The following is a 24,300-nucleotide window of genomic DNA, read 5'->3' as shown; positions in this document are numbered from 1 at the left end:
CGATCAGCTTTCTTCACAGTCCAACTCTCACATTCATATGTGACCACTGGAAAAACCATAGCCTTGACTAGATGGACCTTTGTTGGCAAAGTAATGTCTCTGCTTTGTAATATGCTATCTAGGTTGGTCATAACTTTCCTTCCAAGGAGTAAGCGTCTTTTAATTTCCTGGCTGCAATCAGCATCTGCAGTGATTTTGGAGCCCAAAAAAATAAAGTCTGACACTGTTTCCACTGTTTACCCATCTATTTCCCATGAAGTGATGGGACCAGATGCCATGATCTTAGTTTTCTGAATGTTGAGCTTCAAGCCAACCTTTTCACTCTCCTCTTTCACTTTCATCAAGAGGCTTTTGAGTTCCTCTTCACTTTCTGCCATAAGGGTGGTGTCATCTGCATATCTGAGATTATTGATATTTCTCCCAGCAATCTTGATTCCAGCTTGTGCTTCTTCCAGTCCAGCGTTCGTCATGATGTCCTCTGCATAGAAGTTAAATAAGCAGGGTGACAATATACAACCTTGACACACTCCTTTTCCTATTTGGAACCAGTCTGTTGTTCCATGTCCTGTTCTAACTGTTGCTTCCTGACCTGCATACAGGTTTCCAAGAGGCAGGTCAGGTGGTCTGGTATTCCCATCTCTTTCAGAATTTTCCACAGTTTCTTGTGATCCACACAGTCAAAGGCTTTGGCATAGTCAGTAAAGCAGAAATAGATGTTTTTCTGGAACTCTCTTGCTTTTTCCATGATCCAGCGGATGTTGGCAATTTGATCTCTGGTGCCTCTGCCTTTTCTAAAACCTGCTTGTTTCCTTAGGTAAGTTTATTCCTAGATATTTAATTCTTTTGGTGAATGGGACTGATTCCATAATTTCTCTTTCTGATTTTTCATTGTTAGTATATAGAAATGCAAGTGATTTCTGTGTATTGATTTTGTATCCTGCAACTTTGCTAAATTCACTGATTAGCTCTAGGAATTTTCTGATACTATCTTTAGAGTTTTCTATGTACAGTATCAGGTCATCTGCAAACAGTGAGAGCTTTACTTCTTCTTTTCTGATCTGGGTTCCTTTTATTTTTCTTCTCTGATTGCCGTAGCTAGGACTTCCAGAACTATGTTGAATAACAGTGGTGAAAGTGGACACCCTTGTCTTGTTCAAGACAGTATGAAAAAAAAAGAAGACGGTACTGGCACAAAAACAGAAATACAGACCAATGGGACAAGATACAAAGCCCAGAAATAAACCCATGCACCTATGGGTACCTTATTTTTGACAAAGGAGCAAAGAATATACAATGGGGCAAAAGCAGCCTCTTCAATAAATGGTGTTGGGAAAACTGGACAGCTACATATAAAAGAATGAAATTAGAAGACTTCCTAACACCATAAACAAATATAAACTCAAAATGGATTAAAGACCTAAACATAAGACCAGAAACTATAAAACTGTTGGAGGAAAACACAGGCAGAACACTTGACAAAAATCAAAGCAAGATCCCCTATGACCTATCTCCTACAGTAATGGAAATTGAAAAAAAGTAAACAAGTGGGACCTGTTTAAACTTAAAAGCTTTTGCACAGCAAAGGAAACTATAAGGAAGGTAAAAAGACAACCCTCAGAATTGGAGAAAATAATAGCAAATGAAACAATTGACAAAGGATTAATTTCCAAAATATATAAGCAGCTCTCATACAACTCAATACCAGAAAAACAAACAACCCAATCAAAAAGTGTGAAAAAGACCCAATTAGACATTTCTCCAAAGAAGACATACATACATGTGCTAACAAACACACGAAAAGATGCTCAGCATCACTCATTATTAGAGAAATGCAAATCAAAACTACAATGAGATATCACCTCACACTGGTCAGAATGGCCATCATCAAAAAGTCTACAAACAATAAATGCTGGAGAGGGTATGGAGAAAAGGGAATGCTCTTGCACTGTTGGTGGGAATGTAAATTGATACAGCCACTATGGAAGATGGTATGGAGATTCCTTAAAAAACTAGGAATAAAACCACCATATGACTCAGCAATCCCACTCCTAGGCATATACCCTGAGGAAACCAAAATTGAAAAAGACACATGTATCGCATTGTTCACTGCAGCACTATTTACAATAGCTAGAACATGGAAGCAACCTAGATGCCCATCAACAGATGAATGGATAATGAAGATGTGGTACATATACACATTGGAATATCACTCAGCCATAAAAAGTAATGCCTTTGAGTCAGTTCTAATGAGGTGGATGAACCTAGAATCTATTATACAGAGGGAAGTAAGTCAGAAAGAAAGATAAATATCGTGTTCTAATGCATATATACAGAATCTAGAAAAATGGTACTGAAGAATTTACTTACAGGGCAGCAATGGAGAAGCAGACACAGAGAACAGACTTGTGGACACGGGGAGAGGGGAGCAGAGGGTGGGATGTATGGAGAGAGTAACAGGGAAACTTACATCACCATATGCAAAATAGACAGCCAATGGGGATTTGCTGTATGGCTAAGAAACTCAAACAGGGGCTCTGTATCAACCTAGAGGGGTGGGATGGGGAGGGAGATGGGAGGGAGGTTCAAAAGGGAGGGGATATATAGATACCTATGGCTGATTCATGTTGAGGTTTGACAGAAAACAACAAAATTCTGTAAGGCAATTATCCTTCAATAAAAAAATAATTAAAAAAAAAAAAAAAAGTGAACCTGGCAAGGAGCCCAGGGAGGCTGGAACAAGATGAGAGAGGGAAGACTGGTAGATGAGGTTAGGGAGTGAGGTAGGGCCAAATGTATAGGACTTTGCTGATCACAGTAATGACTTTGGCTCTTATCTCAAGTACATGGCAAGTCACTGGAGGGTTTTGAGCCAAGGAATATTAAGACCTAATTTCATTTCAGATTACGAGTGGAATAGACTGGTTGTTGATCTGAGACTAGACAGAATGGGGACAAGGGCAGAGAAGCAAGGAGATGAGTTAGAAGGCAACTGGAATAATCCCAGTGAGAAATGAAGGTTGTGAGGAATAAGGTGATAGTAGTAACAATGGTAAGAGCTGGTCACATTCTGAATATATTTTTGAAGGGCAACCTGACAGGATTCACTTATGCACTGACTGTGGGGTGGGTATAAGAGAAAAAGAGAAGTCAAGATGACTCCAAGGTTTTGGTCTAAGTAACAAGACAGATGAAAATAAGAGAATTCATGAAGCTTCTAAACAGCCACCTGAGTCCATAATTTTATTAATTTTCTAATATTATTTCCACAGAATATTCCATTTAAATGTTACTTTTTTGTTTAAACTGGTGGAAGAGGGGTTTTCTGTGATTTGTAGCTGATGGCAATTTAAATGACAGAGGAATGAACATTCTAGATGAGGGAACTCAATAAGCAGAGGCATTGAGATGGAAAAGTTACAGCTATACAGCCTTAAATTAGTTAAGCCTGGTGAGACTGTAGACTGCAAAAGGGGACAATGAGAAAACAGAAAAGACAGTTTGGAGCCATATTGCAGAAGGCCTCAAACGCCAGGTTAATGAGTTGGAATTATTATTTTTAACATTTATTTAAATCACTGGATCTTCACTGCTGTGCACGATCTTTCTCTAGTTGCAGAACGTGGGGCTACTATTTGTTGTGGTGCGCAGGCTTCTTTTTGCAGTGGCTTCTCTTGTTGCAGAGCACCAGCTCTACGGCACACAAGCTTCAGTAGTTGCAGTACAAGGGCTCAGTAGTTGCAGCTGTAGGGCTCCAGAGCACAGGCTTAGTTGCCCCGAGGCACGAGTGATCTGCTGGAATCAGGGATTAAACCCGTGTCCCCTGCTTTGGCAAGCAGATTCTTAACCACTGGATCACCAGGGAAGCCTGAGTTGGGACTATTTTGAAGCCAAGGAAGAATTGTTGAGGAACTTTAAACAGAAAAGTGATCTGATGAGAGTTGTGCTTTAGAAAGGCTATTCTCATAGCATCACAAATTAGAATTAGGAGAGGGGTCTGAAGGTGCAGAGACTAATCACAGAATCTAAGGTAATCTAGATGAGAAGAAAGAGGGGCCTAAGTATTAGTTACAGTCTCCTTGAGAGTGTGAACTCTGTCTTACAAATAAACTCAAGTGAAACATAATAGAGGTAAAACTGAAAAGATCAGCTGAATGGTTACTGTGGAAGAGAGAGCAAGAAAAGGAGAAAGAATGTATATTTTTTCAGAAATGACCTTTGTCACTAGTTTTTATAAATTTACCCATGTATACTCTGAGGTAGACTTTCAAATAGTCCTGAAAGATTGTGTGCAGTGTAAACTCACAGACAATGGGAATATGGGAGATACTTAATTTGAATAGATTTTACATGTTTTAAGCCCAGTTCTTCATTTCTTCTTTACCTTATTTCTTTGAAAAGTCAAAGATTGCAGATTCCCAAAGTTCTTTTGGGGAGTATGCATATTTAGCACTGTGAAAAACCCCTAAATAATTTAATATAAATATAATCCCCAAAACAAACACAAAATGGAAAAATATATGGTTGCAATACAATTTTTGAGCCCAGGAGTCAAACTATAAACAATAAAATGTGACTGTGGATCAAGTTATTTCAGCATATCTTCTGTTATTTCTAAAGGTGCAGAGATAATACATTCTGTTATTTCAGCATGTATTCTCTTTCTTTTTTTTTTTTTAATTTACAATGTGTTTATATCACTCACTGAGTACATGGCATTTAAAAACAACATCATTACAGAAAGATAACAAAAATACAAAGTCTTAAAACCTATAGGATATGGAAAACATTATCCACTGAGGCCTTAAATGTGGTAAACTTTACATAAAAAGGAAAAGCAATGAGTCTACAAGTATAGAGCCAGTTTTAGAAGTTAGCAAGATAAACAGAATAATCATAAAGAAAAGTAAGCACCTAATACATCTTTCTTCTCACCTAGATTACTTTAGATTCTGTGGTTAGTCTCTGCATCTTCAGACTCCTCTCCTAATTCTAACTTGTGATGCTATGAGAATAACCTTTCTAAAGCACAATTCTCATCAGATCACTTTTCTGTTTAAAATTCCTCAACAGCTTGTAACATATTACATACTATATAAAGTTACACTGCTACCCAAACTAGTATCATATTATCTACTTCTGATGAATAATGTAAAAAAATTTTGAATAATGGTTCTCTGGCAGCTATTATAGTGCTTTTTAAAATTTGGACTTAAAAGAAATCAATAAGCAAATGTTCACTGTGGATAGACCCAGTTGAATGGTATTAAATGATACTGTGTATTTTCTCTAAACCAACTATAAACTTGAATAGGTGCCATTCAACTTCAGTCAAGGGTGGAATTGGTCCACACTTAGTCAAGTATGGAATTAAGATCTTGGTCTTTGCTAATCTAATCCTCTTAAAAGTTCTTTTATTACTGAAATAGATTAGACCTTCAAATTTGATCAACTAAACATAATTAATCCTACTACACTTACAGCTTAGTAGTGGCAATAAACCTACTGGGGAAATGTGGCATATTATTTGGGTAACATCCAGGATCCATGATACAAAAGAAAAAAAAAAATCTCCTTACCCAGGAATTCTTTATAGATTGATCAGGAGTTGAATTAAGGACATTCATGATTGCCCAACTTATTGTTTATAGGAATATGGATGATTTTATTGTATTTTAGAGCAGGGGCTGGGATAGGAGTAAGCTTAATAAAATTCATTCCTTCATCTTCACCAAAAGTTTACTGGCCTCAAAAGGTTAAGAATCACCTATTCTAATCTACCCATTAGTGGATAAGGCTTCCTGATACTCTATGACCGCTGCCATCACAGTTGATATACTCATTTATCTTAAATTTAACTATGAATAAAAAGACACAGTGTGTCTCTTAATTGATGGTGAAAATCCCTTAATTAACTAAAAATAACTTAAAAAAACCCCAAACCCACAATTCATTGTAAAACTAAAAATTACTTTTAACCCCCCCAACCAAACCAAAAAAACCAACCCTTTCTAATGGATTTTTAAATTATCATTTAACAAGTAAAACCTAGTGTTTTTTAAAAGAAATGATAGCATAAGATATTTTAATTTTTAAGAAGTCATCTTAGAGCTATGTAGGGTATCACTTTAGGATTCCACAGTCAGTTAAAATCCAAAAAGAGAGGTACACGATAAAGATGAGAGTTTACTACTGCCTTCCTTGAGTATAAAAATTTCTGCTATATGGCAATTATATAACCAGTGAAATTTAATTAACCTGGAAGAGCCATCAAAATTATTTTACATAAGTTTTACAAATAAATATTAATAAATACCAAATTATAAATATTTCTGCTGTATTATATTATACTAATAAATACGGTTCTAACCACCCAAATAGTTTAAGCTCAGAGCTGGAAGTTTCTATCACTCTTACCTTGGTACAGACCACTCGTACAACCACTTTCCAAAAGGCAGAGGAATCAGACCCAGGTTGTACCTCAAAGAGAAGATGTTTCTCCTGGCCAGAAGCCACTTTAGCAGTTCTGAAAATAGGCAAACACATTCATGAATTTTATGAAAAGTCATATAAAATAATGGAGCTATGAGACCAGATTCAAGAAAGTTTAAGTGAAGAAAACACAGAAAGGCAAGTAACAGTGATTGTAATAGTTAGATTCTTAAAATACAGGGATAGAAAATGTTTTGACTATACACACACAATTTAATTTCCAAAATGGACAGCATAGTGGAATGATGCTTATAAATCTATTTTTTTCAGATCTATATCTCAATGGTCTTTAAATTTCTAATAAAGACATTTAGGAAAAAATGTGTACAAAGAATCAGGTACTTCAAGAAAAAATTTAGCTGGTTTCATTTATCCCAATTTTGACTACTGCCTCAGATAAATATAAAATGTGAAAAAATCTTGCTCTTGGTTGAGTCTTTTTTTAAGGAACAACATATATTTTTACAGATAATTTGAAACTGGATGAAGCAAATGACTTTGAGACATATAACTTTACTCTCTTCCCCTAGCAGAGTCATTCTACTTTACAAAGAAAGAGAATACTAACATAAGAATATAACACTTTTTAGGATAACTCAATATTGTGCATAAGTGTCAATTTAAATCAGTTCAAAGACATAATTAAATATTGCAGCTCCTTTTTTTTTAAATCATTACTCACATTTCTCTTTGAACACCAGTGGGGATATCACATTCAGAACTAAGTAACTTTCCACTAAATAAATTGAGGCCATTGAAAATTAAGTAACTAGCCCTAGGTAACAAAATCAGCCAGTTAAACTAGTACTGCCAGTTGTCAGTTCCATTTTCTAGCTATCAAGTAATGCTTCTTTTATGTAAGCTTAACTGTGTAACTCTCAGACAGCACTGAATTTGTGAAATGTCCAACTCTGGTCCACGGGAATTGGTTTTAAGAAGCAAATATAGTCAGAAACATTCTGTGCTAAATAAATAAAAGGGAGACACACTATACCACTGTCTCTGTATTACACAGTAAGCTTAGCTTGTGGATGCTTTCACAGGACACAATTTATCCAGTATATTTAGACCAAAAAACAAAATTTCAAAGGACAGACTAGATTTTTTTGTATATAAGTTCTAAGACTTTAAGGGATGACAAATGTCATTGATTACGCATTAGAAAGTTGAAACAATAAACTTTATAAAAAAGTATTTCACTTTTATGATACTATTAAATTCACAATCCAATTTTATTTCCTAGGAATATGTTCTCAAAAGTAATGCCTCAAATGCTACCATTTGTATGATCTTAAAAAAAAAGAAAATAAAATGCTAAGAGTTTTAAAAACCATGACTACATTTTTATTATAAAAGATCAGACAATAAACAAACAGTGTAAAATCCCCCTTATCTGCCCAACTTTCCATCAGCTCCCCAGAGACCCAGTGTGTATCCTTCCAGTTCATTTTCTATGCATTTACATACAGGATCCATCCCTACAACCCTGCAGGGTTCTTTTTTTTGGCTTGTTTGCTTTTAATGAGTGAAATCCAATGTTTTTTTTAAAAAAATGCTCTTCTAATATAACTTTTAAGAGTTAAGAATGCTTTCTTCTTCATGACTGGCTAATAATAGGATGCTCCAGCCATGTCTATAAAGAGACTGTTATTTCTTTCTTTTTATCTAAGTGTTCTAGACAGCCAGATATGTCTCTTATCTGATACAGCTATAACAAAACTTAAGGAGTACATTCATGTATTTTACCCTAAACTATTAATGGTGACTATAATATAAATTGATAATACTAAATGGTCCCAAACTGCTAGGTGATTTTGTTTGGCCTTTTCCAGGTTTAAGGAGAGGTAATGTGGGATAGTGAAAGAGGAGAGTGAAAAGGTTGGCTTGAAGCTCAACATTCAGAAAACTAAGATCATGGCATCTGGTCCCATCACTTCATGGGAAATAGATGGGAAAACAGTGGAAACAGTGTCAGACTTTATTTTTTGGGGCTCCAAAATCACTTCAGATGCTGATTGCAGCCATGAAATTAAAAGACGCTTACTCCTTGGAAGGAAAGTTATGACCAACCTTGATAGTATATTAAAAAGCAGAGACATTACTTTGCCAACCAAGGTCCGTCTAGTCAAGGTTATGGTTTTTCCCGTGGTCATGTATGGATGTGAGAGTTGGACTGTGAAGAAAGCTGATCGCCGAAGAATTGATGCTTTTGAACTGTGGTGTTGGAGAAGACTCTTGAGAGTCCCTTGGACTTCAAGGAGATCCAACCAGTCCATTCTAAAGGAGATCAATCCTGGGTGTTCATTGGAAAGAATGATGCTAAAGCTGAAACTCCAATACTTTGGCCACCTCATGCGACGAGTTGACTCACTGGAAAAGACTGTGATGCTAGGAAAGGTTGGGGGCGGGAGGAGAAGGGGACGACAGAGAATGAGATGGCTGGATGGCATCACCGACTCTGTGGACATGAGTTTGAGTGAACTCTGGGAGTTGGTGATGGACAGGGAGGCCTGGCGTGCTGTGATTCATGGGGTCATGGAGAGTCGGACACGACTGAGCGACTGAACTGAACTGAATGTGGGACAGTGGGAAGAACTTTAGATTTAGGGAAACCTGGTTAATTTAGGGACATCAATACTTGAGAATCACTTTAGGCCTCAGTTAAAATGTCTGTCAGCCGAGTGCCCTGCACAAACTCTGTGTTCAACGAATGTTAGCTAAGTTGAACAGACTAAAGAGAGAACCTTTAAAAGGTTTAAAAGGCAATGCCAATAAGTTATAACTATACCCTCAGGGAGATAGAAGATACATATATAAAAAGTCAGATACGAGTGCTGCTAGAGGAAGACTTAATAGAAGTGACATCTGCTCTTCTGTCCCTAGGGAGAATATACAAACAAAAATGGAGTATTTTAAAAGTATACCAATCTGGGGTCATCCAGGGACAAAGAACCCTGTGTATTTTAATATCTTCTATACAGATCAGTATAAAAATTGATTTAATAAAGAATAATTCACAAAGAAAAGGCTAAGTTCTATTAGGTGTGCTCTTTAAGGAGGCAGAGAAGTTTATATTCCATCTTAGTAATCCATTCAAGAATTAAGTAGAGATTTAAAGAAAGTGAAAGTGAAAGTTGCTCAGTTGTGTCTTACTCTTTGTGACCCCATGGACTATACAGTTCATGGAATTCTCTAGGCCAGAATACTGGAGTGGGTAGCCTTACCTTTCTCCAGGGGATCTTCCCAACGCAGGGATTGAGCCCAGGTCTCCCGCATTGCGGGCGGATTCTTTACCAGTTGAGCCACAAGGGAAGCCCAAAAAAACTGGAGTGGGTAGCCTATCCCTTCTCCAGGGGATCTTCCTGACCCAGGAATTGAATCAGGGTCTCCTGCATTGCAGGTAGATTCTTTTACCAACTGAGCTATTAGGGAAGTCCATCAAAGATTAAAAGATGATCAGAGATTTAAAGATGATAGCTAATTAGAAAACATTTATAAACAAAACATCCTATTCTTCAGTGATAACAAACGAATTACTACCATATAGGCATGTATCTGGCAAAATAATGGTTTAGTGGACAAACACAGATTTATTATCTAGATGAACTGGTTGACAGTCAGAAACCTGAAGAGCCCTTTGACTATCCTAGGTGCCTTTCTCTAGATGACTAATTGGTATATCCTCTTCTGTTATGCACCTTCTTCAGTGCTTTCAAACAAAGGTCAATTTATATGCCTATGATCAAAGTTCAATTTTAAGTTCTTTCTTTTAGTCCATTTCAAAATATGACATATTTTGAAATAGTCACATAGAAAGCCTTAAGGCAGTCAGTAAATACTTGCTACCCACTGCTGCTGAAAACACTGTCTTACCAATCAACACTTCTGGTTATTTCTCAGTCACAACATTGGAGCATATGTTAGGGAGAAAAAATATAATGAAAAAGAGCAAGTCTTACACATCATTAAGTTCTGCCACTCTTCCAAGAAATTCTTCATAAGTTAAGGAGCCACTTTCTCGAACCAATGTGACATGTTTTGCTACTTTTTCTGGTAACTTGTTAAGAACCAACTGTGTCTGATCCGAAATTTGCTGTCCCATGATGAGATGATGTCTTATGAAATCCAAAAGGAGTGTTGCTTCACATAGTTTCTGTCAAATATACATAAAAGTTACTTTTATGTACAATATAAAAATGACAATATACCCATCCCTTCAAGAAAATAAAAACAAGAATACTTTTAAGTGAGATCTCAATAAACTCGCATGAACCTAAGGTGGAATTTAAACTATAAGGATTTACAGTTCTATTTTTCTAAAGATCATATAGTTAAATAAGAAAATAGGATTCATTTATCTTATTGGGAGGGTGCATTTCTATAATTTTGCCTACTTGGCAACCATTACACACACACAGGCATTTAATTGACTATATTTAATGGGAAGCTTATTTATCTCATATAATTTTCCTAAAAACATTTCCTGACTGCTCACCATATGTCAGGTTTCAAACTAAGGGCTTTCTTATACTATCTCATCTATTTTTTCCAATAACCCTAAGAAGTGGGCATTATTATAGCCCTAGTTGACAGATGAGGAAATAGAATTGAGTGACTTATCTAAACAGTTGGTAAATGGTTGAAGTGAACTTTAAACTCATGTTTTTTAGATTCTTGTGCTTATATTCTTCAGTTCAGTTCAATCGCGTCTGACTCTTTATGACTCCATGGACTGCAGCACGCCAGGCCTCCTTGTCCATCACCAACTCCCAGAGTTTACCCAACTCATGTACATTGAGTCGGTGATGCCATCCAACCATCTCATCCTCTGTCGTCCCTTTCTCCTCCCACCTTCAATCTTTCCCAGCCTCAGGGTCTTTTTAAATGAGTCAGTTCTTTGAATCAGGTGGCCAAGGTATTGGAGCTTCAGCTTCAGCATCAGGACTGATCTCCTTTAGGATGGACTGACTGGATCTCCCTGCAGTCCAAGGGACTCTCAAGAGTCTTCTCCAACACCACAATTCAAAAGCATCAATTCTTCAGCGATCAGCTTTCTTCACAGTCCAACTCTCACATCCATACATGACCACTGGAAAAACCATAGCCTTGACTAGACGGACCTTTGTTGGCAAAGTAATGTCTCTGCTTTTTAATATGCTGTCTAGGTTGGTCATAACTTTCCTTCCAAGGTTATATTCTTAAACACTATAATATTCTATGATGTATAATCATGATATAATAGATCAGCTAAAATTTTTACTGTAGAATTACTATATTTATAAATGTGCAACTTAATTCTAATTGTAAAATATATGTAAATTTAACAGATTTTTCAGCTAACTGAACTATCTTACATTTTCTGCTTAGGAAAAAAAAGATAGTGCTTTTGCTTTTTAACTCCTCTAGGTATTTTAAACTTAGAATTTGTGTAACTTGTTTTCTAAATATAAAGGTGATATTTTAGTTAAAAGGCTAGATCACTAATAACCTACTATCAATGGAGATCAACAAGTTACTGAATTGACTTAATCACAAAAATTTATTTAGTAATCATTTAAATCTTTAAAGATTCTATGTATCATGGCTAGAGAAGAGCTGGATATGTTTATTCTAGATAGTTTTCTTTCCTTTGGTTAAAATAGAAAGTAAGATAAACTTTTAGTATTTATCTATTCTGATATGTTATATAACTGAATAAAGAAATTCGATTCAATATATATACCACTACTAATAACAGTAAAATCAACTAATATTTGTTGACCACTTCGTGTTACAATATTCTAGGTACTTTACATGTAGTCATAAATTTAGTCATTTAAGTCCTCGTGATAACTATTTTATAGATGAAGAAACAAGACAGTTAAGGAAACAAGCACAGAGAGGTTAAAGTAACAAAGTCACAAAGCAAGTAAGAGTTTTTTAAAAAATAAAATTGGAAAAAGAAAAAAGCATTAGAATAAAAAAAAAAACTCTAATTGCCCCTCCTCCAAGAAATTCCATTTTATTTACCCATCAAAGACTATCATTTTACCTCACCTGAATTAATACTCATAACATATAAAACAGGTGAAATAGTAACAATTTATAGCAAAAGTTTTGTCAGGAAATCTGCTTTAACATTTAATTTAAAAAAAAGTAAAAGTTAAAACTAAAATATTATCTAACTTTAAAATATAAAATCATTTACAGTAAGTTTTCAGTAACCATAAATATGCAAATCTTGTCTTTTGGTATTCAAATCTAATATATTTGAGGCTTATTCTTTTAGTCACTTTAAATATAGAAAAAGTACAACTGTTCTAAAAAGAAAAACTCGACAATTACTGTTTTGAATCTGAGCCTACTTGGCAATGATAAGTATGTATTACAGAGAAAATGAAAGGAAGTTGTTGAGGAAGATCCAAGGCACTAAAAAAAAATCGCTGAAGGCAAAATTACATATTTTAAATAAAGCCAAGTGCATTCATAACAACTGTATTCAAAGAGAAACAAAGATTTTAGCCTAGAGGAGATCTCGAGAGTATTCAACATTAGTGACTCCTGGATTTCACCAACTAGTCAAGTCTCAAAGCCCCGTGGTGCTGCACATTTGTTTCTAAGTAAGGACAGTGTCCAACAATAAACAAACAAACAAAAATCCCTAAAATGTAACAAAAAATTTAAGAACTTACAACCTAAGAAATAGAAGCATATATTAACAATACTAGAATAAAAGCCCTTCCCAAGAAGGCTGTAATTTCACACTGACATATACTACATACACTAACACTACTGTCCTTATTTTTCTTGTTCTAATTCAAATGTGTGAAAACATCATCAGGAGCCAAAGGTTGTACACTGGTGCTAGGAGGCCACTGTTACACAGCCTTTGAAAAATTAAATTCAATAAGCACCATATCCCCTGCACTGTGCTATGTTCTAGGGTTTCAAAAGTCAGTGCAAGAAACATGGTTCTTGCCATCATGGAGCATCTGACACAGTGGGGAAGAAACAGCAATCACATAATAAATACATAACTACAAAATGATAGGGCTTCCCTCATAGCTCAGTTGGTAAAGAATCTGCCTGCAATGCAGGAGACCCTGGTTCGATTCCTGGGTCAGGAAGATCCCCTGGAGAAGGGGTAGGCTACCCACTCCAGTATTCTTGGGCTTCCCTTGTGGTTCAGCTAGTAAAGAATCTGCCTACAATGCGGGAGACCTGGGTTCGATCTCTGGGTTGGGAAGATCCCTTGGAGAAGTAAATTCCCACTCCAGTATTCTGGCCTGGAGAATTTCATGGACTATATAGTTCATGGGGTCGCAAAGAGTCGGACAGACTGAGCAACTTTCACTTTCCCAAAATGGTGCGAAGCCAAACGAGTATAGGGTATTGAAAGCCTAAAGCCTATAAAATGGGGACTTGACCTAGTCTTGTCAGAGAAGTCCTTGGGCAAACATTTGATCTGACATCAGTCAGTTACCCAGAGAAGAGGGAGAGGGGCATGGCAAGGGGAGGACAGTCCAGGCAGAGGCTACAGAAAGTGCCTAACACAGGGAGGCGTATGGTAACTTTGAGGTAATTAAAAAAAACTCAAGTGTGACTAAAGCCTAGACAGAGGAGAGGGAGACTGCCACCAAAAGATGGGATGTTCACCATTTTTGTTGATGACAAAGACAGGACTGCATGCCTGCTCAATCTGCAATGACTAAAACTGGAATGAATGATATCCACAGAATACCAGAATCAAGACTGAAAGTGGATCCTTATTTTCTGAAACTGAATAAATTATATCAAATATGACTAACTTGTTTAGGATCTAACCTAAGTATGTTTTAAAATGCATATAAAGCACATAGGTAACATATGCCTAAAAGTAATTAAAATATAAATGGTCTGAAGGTTCTAGTCAAATACAGTTAAGAAAGATGCTAAAATAATCCTAAATTCTTGCTAGAAGCAGATGTCCAGAGCAAGTGCCTAAAATTCCACTATGCTCTATAATGGTTCCAACACACTGAAATTTTATAATGAGCTCTAAGGAGTCACACTTTCTGTTTTAACTAACTAATTAATCAATTAACTTGACTGCACAGGATCTCAGCTGCAGCACTCAGGATCTTTGATTTTTATTGTGGCAAGTGGGATCTTCAGTTGCGGCCTGAAGACTCTCAGTTGTGGCATGTGGGATCGAGTTCCCCAAAACAGCGATTGAACCCAAGCCCCCTGCATTGGCAGCAGAGTCTTAGCCACTGGACCACCAGGGAAGTCCTCCAAGTAGCCACACATTTAAAGAGCACAATCATTTGAACATAATTGGGAAAGCACACAACATGTTACGGATCTAGAAAAGGAAACAAAGCAATTTATTTCAGATAATCACGGTTTAGTAACAACAGGACAGGTTTGTTCAAACTCTTGAAGAGCTTTCACATGGAAGAGGAAGTTAACATTTATTTTATATAGTTACACAGACCCAAATGGCCAGTATAAATTAGGCTGATTTCAGGTCAGTATAAGAATTTTCTATTATCCACAATCATCTAGAAGGGTTGGAGAAGGCAATGGCACCCCACTCCAGTACTCTTGCCTGGAAAATCCCATGGACGGAGGAGACTGGTAGGCTGCAGTCCATGGGGTCACAGAGAGTCGGACACGACTGAGCGACTTCACTTTCACTCACTGGAGAAGGCAACGGCAACCCACTCCAGTGTTCTTGCCTGGAGAATCCCAGGGATGGTGGAGCCTGGTGGGCTGCCGTCTATGGGGTCGCACAGAGTCGGACATGACTGAAGCGACTTAACAGCAGCAGAAGGGTTTTGGGCAATCATCTTGAAGGGTTAAAAGCACGTGTGCCAGCTTTCATTGGAAAGGTGGAGGTGCTTAAGCAAAAATAAGCTCATCTAATTAGTGTTTTAGAGAAAATTCTTGCTTGGATGAGAAGTGGAGAAGATGATCTCTAACCTAATATTTCACTCTCAAAGTGAAAACTTAAATTCTCTCTAGCATTCCTATATTGATTTAATAAAAATGCAATAAAATATTCTAATCAACCAGACTGAAAACTACATTATACCTATAATTCCTAACAAATAAAAAATTAAACTTTTGAAATATATGGTCTTAAGATTTCATGTACAACATTCAGTTCAGTTCAGTCGCTCAGTCGTGTCCGACTCTCCATGACCCCATGAATCACAGCACGCCAGGCCTCCCTGTCCATCACCAACTCCCGGAGTTCACTCAAACTCATGTCCATCGAGTCGGTGATGTCATCCAGCCATCTCATTCTCTGTCGTCCCCGTCTCCTCCCACCCCCAATCCCTCCCAGCATCAGACTCTTTTCCAGTGAGTCAACTCGTCGCATGAGGTGGCCAAAGTATTGCAGTTTCAGCTTTAACATCAGTCCTTCCAATGAACACCCAGGATTGATCTCCTGTAGAATGGACTGGTTGGATCTCCTTGAAGTCCAAGGGACTCTCAAGAGTCTTCTCCAACACCACAGTTCAAAAGCATCAATTCTTCATTAATGATAATTTAATCAATATGCTCACCAAACAAATAATAGAGATCTGGTTGCTTGTTTACTGAGTTAGAAAATGGTGCCTTTTAAGAGGTAGAATTGTGGAAGGGAGGTTCCAGAGGGAGGGGACATATGTATACCTATGGTTGATTCATGAAGATGTATGGAAGAAACCAACACAAAATTGTAAAGCAATTATCTTTCAATTAAAAATAAATTTAAAAGTAAAATTAAATTAAAAAAAGGTAAAATTGTCATTATATGCAGATTTCATGATATTATATATAGAAAACCCTAAAGATTCCACACAAAAACCACTAGTTCTGATAAATTTAGCAAGGTAGCAGGATATAAGATTAGCACACAGAAATATGTTTTAAAATTGCAGCCCCACTCCTTCCAAAAACAAAAACCTTAAACCTGACCAAGGAGCTGAAAAACTTATGTGCTCTCAGAACTAAAAGCACTGATAAAAGAAACTAAAGATACATGCATATTTATGGCTGAGTCCCTACACTGTTCACTGTAAACTACTACAAAATTGTTAATCAGCCACACCCCAATACAAAATAAAAAACTATAGTTTTTTTAAAAAAAAAAACCACTTTGAAACAAATTAACATTTACTAAACAAATTTTTTGATTTCACTTAGAAAATTCTGATATGATACATTAGCTGCTGCTGCTGCTGCTAAGTTGCTTCAGTTGTGTCCGACCCTGTGTGACCCCATAGATAGCAGCCTACCAGGTTCCTCTGTCCCTGGGATTCTCCAGGCAAGAATACTGGAGTGGGTTGCCATTTCTTTCTCCAATGCATGCATGCATGCTAAATTGCTTCAGTCGTGTCCGACTCTGTGCGACCCCATGGACAGCAGCCCACGAGGCTCCTCCGTCCACAGGATTCTCCAGGCAAGAATACTGGAGTGGGTTGCCATTTCCTTCTTGGCACATTAGCAATCACATATATTTACTCATAAAAGTTTAATTCATTAAAATTATTCCATACAAATACATGCTTATATATAAATCATAGACATATGACCTTGATTAATAAACATTTGCTAATATATTTAGCAAAAAAAAAAAAGAACTACCATATGATCCAGCAATTATACTCCTGGGTATATATCCCCCCCGAAAAAGAAAATGCTGATTTGGAAAGGTACATACACCCCTATGCTCATGGCAGCATTATTTACAACTGCCAAGATATGAAAGCAACTTAAGTGTCCATCAACAGATGAATGAATAAAGAAGTGGTATGTGGATATACAATGGAACACTACTCAGCCATGAAAAAGAATGAAATCTAGACATTTGCAGCAACGTGGATAGACTTGGAGGGTATTATGCTTAGTGAAATAAGTCAGAGAAAGACAAATACTGTATGGTATCATGTATATGTAGAACTAAAAAAAATAAAACTAGTGAATATAAAAGAAAAAGACTCAGAGAGAACAAACTGGTGGTTACCAGTGGGGAGAGGGGACGAGGGAGGGGCAAGATGGGGATAGAGGATTAAATATACAAACTATTGTGTATAAAATAGATAAGCTACAAGGATATACTGTACAACACAGGGAATACAGCCAGTATTTTATAATATAAAATATTATCCCCTCAAAAAAGAGAATGGTCCATTTTGTTTCTGTATGGTTTTGAATCAGTGTCCTAACTTTGAAGAAAATTTATAATTTGAAGCAGCATATTAACTCATCTTGTACCTGTACTTGGTATCAGGAAACCTGATTATTAACTCCTCAGATTAAAAGGGAAAACTATCTAGAGACTACAGAAAAAGCACGGAACAGTGCCTCTCAACCTGCTTAAGTAGAGAAGCCCCCTGATTCACAGTTCATTTTGAATACCATAAAATGATAAATATGAGTCCATCTGAGAATAAAAATATGTCTCTGCAATCTAGATGCAATAAAATCACAATCAAGGGTGCATGCATGTTCACAAAACAATCTGCTGAGGCCACCCTCTAGTCACTCCCCACAGGTTTTTCAATGTCCCTCTTTGGTGACTCGGCACATTCTTCTATCACAGCACACATCATCAGTTAGGTCACTTGACCATCCCCCTCTGTGAGCTTCTTGAGGGTAGCAGCTGTGTTCTTTTCTGGCAGATATATAAGCACACAATAAATGTTTACCAATGGATACAGTAAATACTGTTGACAGTTTGGGGGTTTTATTATTCACTTAGTATTTTTTTGACTTTTGTTAACTTGTTCAGTCATCTACTAGTTGGGAGAGAAGCTGACATGAAAAAAACACAGGGAAGAAAAAATATAAAATATATTGTTAATGTTTACGTGAATTGAGAAGTATTCATTATTTGGTATAAGCAAACTACTTCCTGTAGATCATGAAACAGCAGTATTGAACAGGAACTTAATTTGTAAACCACTGGCATACAATTTAGCAAAAGATAAATCTTTGGTCAAGACTTAAAGAACTTGCCGCTCTCATATTATTATGCCCGTATAATTTAGTCCTTTCAAGCAGGATAACAATGTGCTTTCAAAAAACATTTGAAGGATTTTCTAAATAAAGAATAACTGTTATTTTGAAACTCATAATATCAAGGATTCCAAAAATGCCACATTCCCTAGTGGGTGGTAACTCATACACTTGATCACTTCTTTTTCTAACAAAATGAACTTTTGTAGTTCAAATATTCTTTATAAAGATATAAAAATCACATCATGGGTAACTGGAAAAAAAAACTTAATGAAATTTAAACCATATCCATTCATAAAAGGATTAAACAAAGATGAAAAGCCTAGAAGTGTAACAAGATGACTAGTTCACAAATACTGAAGTATTTAGAAAACCTCTCTGAAACCTGTTCTCCATGAAATTTTGTACCAATTTCTTTACTTAAAAAAGAGATATTTATAGTTGAAACTATTTTCACTGTTATTTAGCATCAGTGATGCTAAAAGTACTAAAAACTAAGGTTCCTAAAGATACTATTTTTATTACTCATTATACTCAAACTCTAGATCATAAACAGATTATCAGCTGTCCTGCAAGACAAGAAATTAAGAGCAGTTATAAAAGACCATACTGAAACAATTAGACTAGTCTGAGACACTATAGAGTCTGGAATGGCTGTTACAGACTCAAAGATCTTAATCAGACAAAAATTTTATACGAAGAAAAACTACTAAAGGATAGTACTTGGAGACTGAAAGCATGGATTTTTGGTATCACCAGGGTGTTTACTAGTACATTTCATATCTGGAAAAATGCACTAACTAGACTTTGGACCTTCTCTGCCTTTGGGGGAAGAGAAAGAGAAAGGAAGTATGGCATGTGTTTCAATACGAACTAAGAAGGCACAGGTGGTAACACACACCAAATATAAAAGTAACACACACCAAATATAAAATGCACTTATATCAAATGACAAAGAACATATTTTGAAAACATACAATCATATTCTGAGGAAAATATTTAGAAGCTGCGGTCGGGCAGCATCAGAGGAAAGGAGAAATACTCATACTATTTTTGTGTTCTGAATTCAGAAAGCATCGCTTCTTAGAGGGAGATGCTTTCCAACATAGAGGCGGCTAATTCAGGATTGTTGGCCTGGGGCCCCTCATGTTCCAGATGAAATTCGGAAAGGATGGACCTCATGTTATAGCAAGAAGAATGGCGAGGGAAGATCTTCTCCATATAGAAGATCTAAGAATTATAAACCATAGGAAATGTCACGGCCGCTTTATAAATACGCCAGAGACAAGAACTGAATCATCTGGCACCGTTAAACAGGCCAGGGTCAGAATACAGAGACGTACACTGAAAGGGGCTGGGATAAATATTAACAATAACACTAAGCCCACATTCTAATACGGTAACACGATAAAAATAACAAATCATTCAAAAGCGACATAAACTTTCCCTTCCAGGAATGATTATTACAATTAGTAGTAAACTTCTGGTCTTTGCCGGGGCTCATGGGTTTGACAAGTTCAGGCCTTTCGGAAGGGGAGCAGCCTAAGCTGGTTTAGAGAGGGTGGGCGGATTAAGTAGACGGACTTGGATATTTCTGAGCCATCACCCAGGCAAGGCTTTCTAACATGGGGTGTCCACTGCAGCGGGGCGCACAGGCTTCCAGCCTCACCAGTGCGTAAACTCCACACACCCGCCACCCTCCCACCACCGCCGCTCCTCAAGCGCACCTGCACTCGCAACCAACAGCTACGTCCGCCGGCCGACTGACTGCGCCGGCGGCAATATTCAAAAGCAGGTCCGCGCTCGAGGAGAAAAAGCCTCTCTCCTGGTCCCCCAGAACCACCTGCCCGAACGGGACAAGCCACTTCCACGCCCTGTCACTGGAAACCACCGGGTCAGAGACAGTGCGACCATGAAGGGCCTCCCAAGCCAGCTCCTCTCCCTAAGCCGAGGCCTAGAAACTGCGGCGGCAGGGCGGGGCTCGACTCCCCACGGAAGCCCGGCGCTGCAGCAGAGGCTTGGCTGGCGTTCCTACTCCCTGCTGGAGGGCCGAGGAGCAGCTGGAAAGGGAACCGGCAACAGGCTAGCGCTGCGGAGCTCACCCCAGGTTCAAGGCATCGCGCTTCCGGGAGCCCCGGGGCCGCCTCAGCCAGCCTCACAGACCCGCAGGCGGCGGCGACGCCGGCACCGACCACGACCCGGTCGCACTTCAGTGACGCACAAGCCCCGCCTCCCGCGCGTTGCTTGGAGACGGCGCCCAACCCTCTCCAGACCTTCGACTAGCTGGCTGCGCTTCTTCCGAGGACCTAGGAGGCCTTGGCCTCGGGGGCCATGCGAGAGGGAGGGGTGGCGGCGAAGGCCAGAGGGAGCCGTGCGCTAGAAGCACCCGGCAGCAGAGGCCTCGCCTGGCAGGTTCCTCAAGTCTAAGGCTCTGTGGCCGGCAGTGGGTGCGGCCTGGCCGACTGCTGCCTCTTCTGGCCCCATTCCCCTAGCGAGAGCCCACTTGGTTACAAAAGGCACTGCGATCCCTGATTTGGTCAATAGTTGAATTCCAAGTCACCCTTATAAGGCCTCCAACCTCCTACTGGTCATAGCTACACAAGTGAAAGTCGCTCAGTCGTGTCCGACTCTTTGCAACCCCGGTGGACTGCAGCCCGCCAGGCTCCTCTGTCCTTGGAATTCTCCAGGCAAGAATACTGGAGTGGGTAGCCATTCCCTTCTCCAGGGGATCTTGCCAACCCGGGGATGGAACCCAGGTGTCCCGTATTGCAGGTGAATTCTTTACCATCTGAGCCACCAGGGAAGCCCATTTCATTTCTTTTACATGAAGGGGGCCCATTATGCTCTCCTAGCTAGAATAAGAGCATTAAAGAGAAATACGGGAAATAGCCAGCACAGGGTTCAAACCAGTAAGCCCCGGTAAATGACTGTTATTATTTTGAACATATGTTGGCGAGATCATGGCTTTTCAGAACGTCCCTAGTGGATAATTGATGTCTATTAAGCATCTGTTGTGTGCCAAGTACTATACTAGGCACTTTTTAGGCATTGCTTTTGTTTAAATAGTGCGCTTCAGGTTACACAGCCCGTGAAAATAGAGCAAGGGTTTAGACCCAGGTATGACTCACACTATCATCTTTATGCTTAACAGCTAAACTACTTAAGCTTGTTGCCAGGCAAGAATGCTGGAGTGGGTAGCCATGCCCTCCTCCAGGGTACCTTCCAACCCAAGGATCGAACCCGTCTCTCTTGGCAGATGGGTTCTGTACCACTAGCACCATCTGGGAAGCCTAGACTTGCCCTTTAAGAATAGGTAGTATTTGTTGACCATTTACTATGTTCCAAGCCATGTGGTGCTAGTGGTAAAGAATCTGCTTGTCAATGCAGGAGATGCAAGAGACAGGTTTGATCCCTGAGTTGGGAAGATCCCCTGGAGTAGGAAATAGCAACCCACTCCAGTATTCTTGCCTGGAAAATTCCATGGACAGAGGAGCCTGGTGGGCTACATTCCATAGGGCCACAGCAAAGAGTCAGATACAACTGAGCACATGAGCACAAGTCCTGTTCTGAGTACTTTAAAGGTATTAATTAATTTAATCCTTACAGTAATCCTGTGAGGTGTGTAAGTATTATTAATATTCTCATTATAGTTGAAGAAAGAGGCTTAAGAAAGTCAAGCTTTCCAAGGTCAATCAATTAGTAAGGAGCAGAGGCAGATTCAACCCAAGCTGACCAAACCCTGAGCTTCTTATTTAAACTGTCTAAATAAGATAGACAGGGATCAAGACCATCCCGATGGAAAAGAATTGCAAAAAAGCAAAATGGTTGTCTGGGGAGGCCTTACAAATAGCTGTGAAAAGAAGAGAAGCAAAAAGCAAAGGAGAAAAGGAAAGATATAAGCATCTGAATGCAGAGTTCCAAAGAATAGCAAGGAGAGATAAGAAAGCCTTCCTCAGCGATCAATGCAAAGAAATAGAGGAAAACAACAGAATAGGAAAGACTAGAGATCTCTTCAAGAAAATTAGAGATACCAAAGGAACATTTCATGCCAAGATGGGCTTGAAAATGGACAGAAATGGTTTGGACCTAAGAGGAGCAGAAGATATTAAGAAGAGGTGGCAAGAATACACAGAAGAACTGTGCAAAAGAGATCATCACGACCAAGATAATCACGATGGCGTGATCACTCACCTAGAGCCAGACATCTTGGAATGTGAAGTCAAGTGGGCCTTAGAAAGCATCTCTACAAACAAAGCTAGTAAGGTGATGGAATTCCAGTTGAGCTATTTCAAATCCTGAAAGATGATGCTGTGAAAGTGCTGCACTCAATATGCCAGCAAATTTGGAAAACTCAGCAGTGGCCACAGGACTGGAAAAGGTCAGTTTTCATTCCAATCCCAAAGAAAGGCAATGCCAAAGAATGCTCAAACTGCCGCACAATTGCACTCATCTCACACACTAGTAAAGTCATGCTCAAAATTCTCCAAGCCAGGCTTCAACAGTATGTGAACCAGGAACTTTCAGATGTTCAAGCCGGCTTTAGAAAAGGCAGAGGAACCAGAGATCAAATTGTCAACATCCGCTGGGTCATGGAAAAAGCAAGAGAGTTCCAGGAAAACATCTATTTCTGCTTCATTGACTATGCCAAAGCCTTTGACTGTGTGGATCACAAGAAACTGTGGAACATTCTGAAAGAGATGGGAATCCCAGACCACCTGACCTGCCTCTTGAGAAATCTGTATGCAGGTCAGGAAGCAACAGTTAGAACTGGGCATGAAACAACAGACTGGTTCCAAATAGGAAAAGGAGTACGTCAAGGCTGTATATTGTCAGCCTGCTTATTTAACTTATATGCAGAGTACATCATGAGGAATGCTGGGCTGGAAGAAGCACAAGCTGGAATCAAGATTGCTGGTAGAAATATCAATAACCTCAGATATGCAGATGACACCACCCTTATGGCAGAAAGTGAAGAGGAACTCAAAAGCCTCTTGATGAAAGGGAAAGAGGAGAGTGAAAAAGTTGGCTTGAAGCTCAACATTCAGAAAACTAAGATCATGGCATCTGGTTCTATCACTTCATGGGAAATAGATGGGCAAACAGTGGAAACTGTCAGACTTTATTTTTGGGGGCTCCAAAATCACTGCAGATGCTGATTGCAGCCATGAAATTAAAAGACGCTTACTCCTTGGAAGGAAAGTTATGACCAACCTAGATAGCATATTACAAAGCAGAGACATTACTTTGCCAACCAAGGTCCGTCTAGTCAAGGCTATGGTTTTTCCAGTGGTCATGTATGGATGTGAGAGTTGGACTGTGAAGAAAGCTGAGCACTGAAGAATGGATCCTTTTGAACTGTGGTGTTGGAGAAGACTCTTGAGAGTCCCTTGGACTTCAAGGAGATCCAACCAGTCCATTCTAAAGGAGACCAGTCCTGGGTGTTCATTGGAAGGACTGATGCTAAGGCTGAAGCTCCAATACTTTGGCCACCTCATGCAAAGAGTTGACTCATTGGAAAAGACTCTGATTCTGGGAGGGATTGGGGGCAGGAGGTGCAGGGAACAACAGAGAATGAGATGGCTGGATGGCATCACCGACTCGATGGTCATGAGTTTGAGTCAACTCCGGGAGTTGGTGATGGGCAGGGAGGCCTGGCGTGCTGTGATTCATGGGCTCGCAAAGAGTCGGACATGACTGAACGACTGAACTGAACTGAAATAAGATAGTGTGAGGTCATTAGGGCCAGGTCCATGGCCTGTGTACTCTTAAAAATTTTTTTATTGAAATATAGTTGATTTACAATGTGTACTCCTTTTTTATACCTTATGGAGAGTGTATTGA

The 24,300-nt window shown here is 38.8% G+C and overlaps 1 protein-coding gene across 2 annotated transcripts in view; it reads right to left on the bottom strand.

The window, feature by feature from the left end:
• The window catches only part of RNF141 (ring finger protein 141), a 39,665-nt gene extending 18,949 nt beyond the window's left edge, over nucleotides 1–20,716 (bottom strand). The window contains exons 1-3 of one of the 2 annotated variants that reach the window (XM_055423379.2): nucleotides 20,562–20,716; nucleotides 10,449–10,642; nucleotides 6,415–6,523 (exon numbers count right to left, since the gene is read on the bottom strand). In XM_055423379.2, the coding sequence (XP_055279354.1) occupies nucleotides 6,415–6,523; nucleotides 10,449–10,591 (252 nt within the window). In that variant the 5' untranslated portion in view covers nucleotides 10,592–10,642; nucleotides 20,562–20,716. The other variant, XM_055423380.2, reaches the window with a different exon arrangement.
• Between the last annotated feature and the right edge of the window lie 3,584 nt (nucleotides 20,717–24,300).

Source organism: Moschus berezovskii, chromosome 14 (assembly GCF_049115385.1).
Source record: "Moschus berezovskii isolate FMDL1 chromosome 14, NW_MosBer_1.0, whole genome shotgun sequence".
Lineage (NCBI taxonomy): Eukaryota > Metazoa > Chordata > Mammalia > Artiodactyla > Moschidae > Moschus > Moschus berezovskii.
The sequence above is the reverse complement of the archived record's forward strand: the minus strand, read 5'-3'. Positions and strand labels throughout refer to the sequence as shown.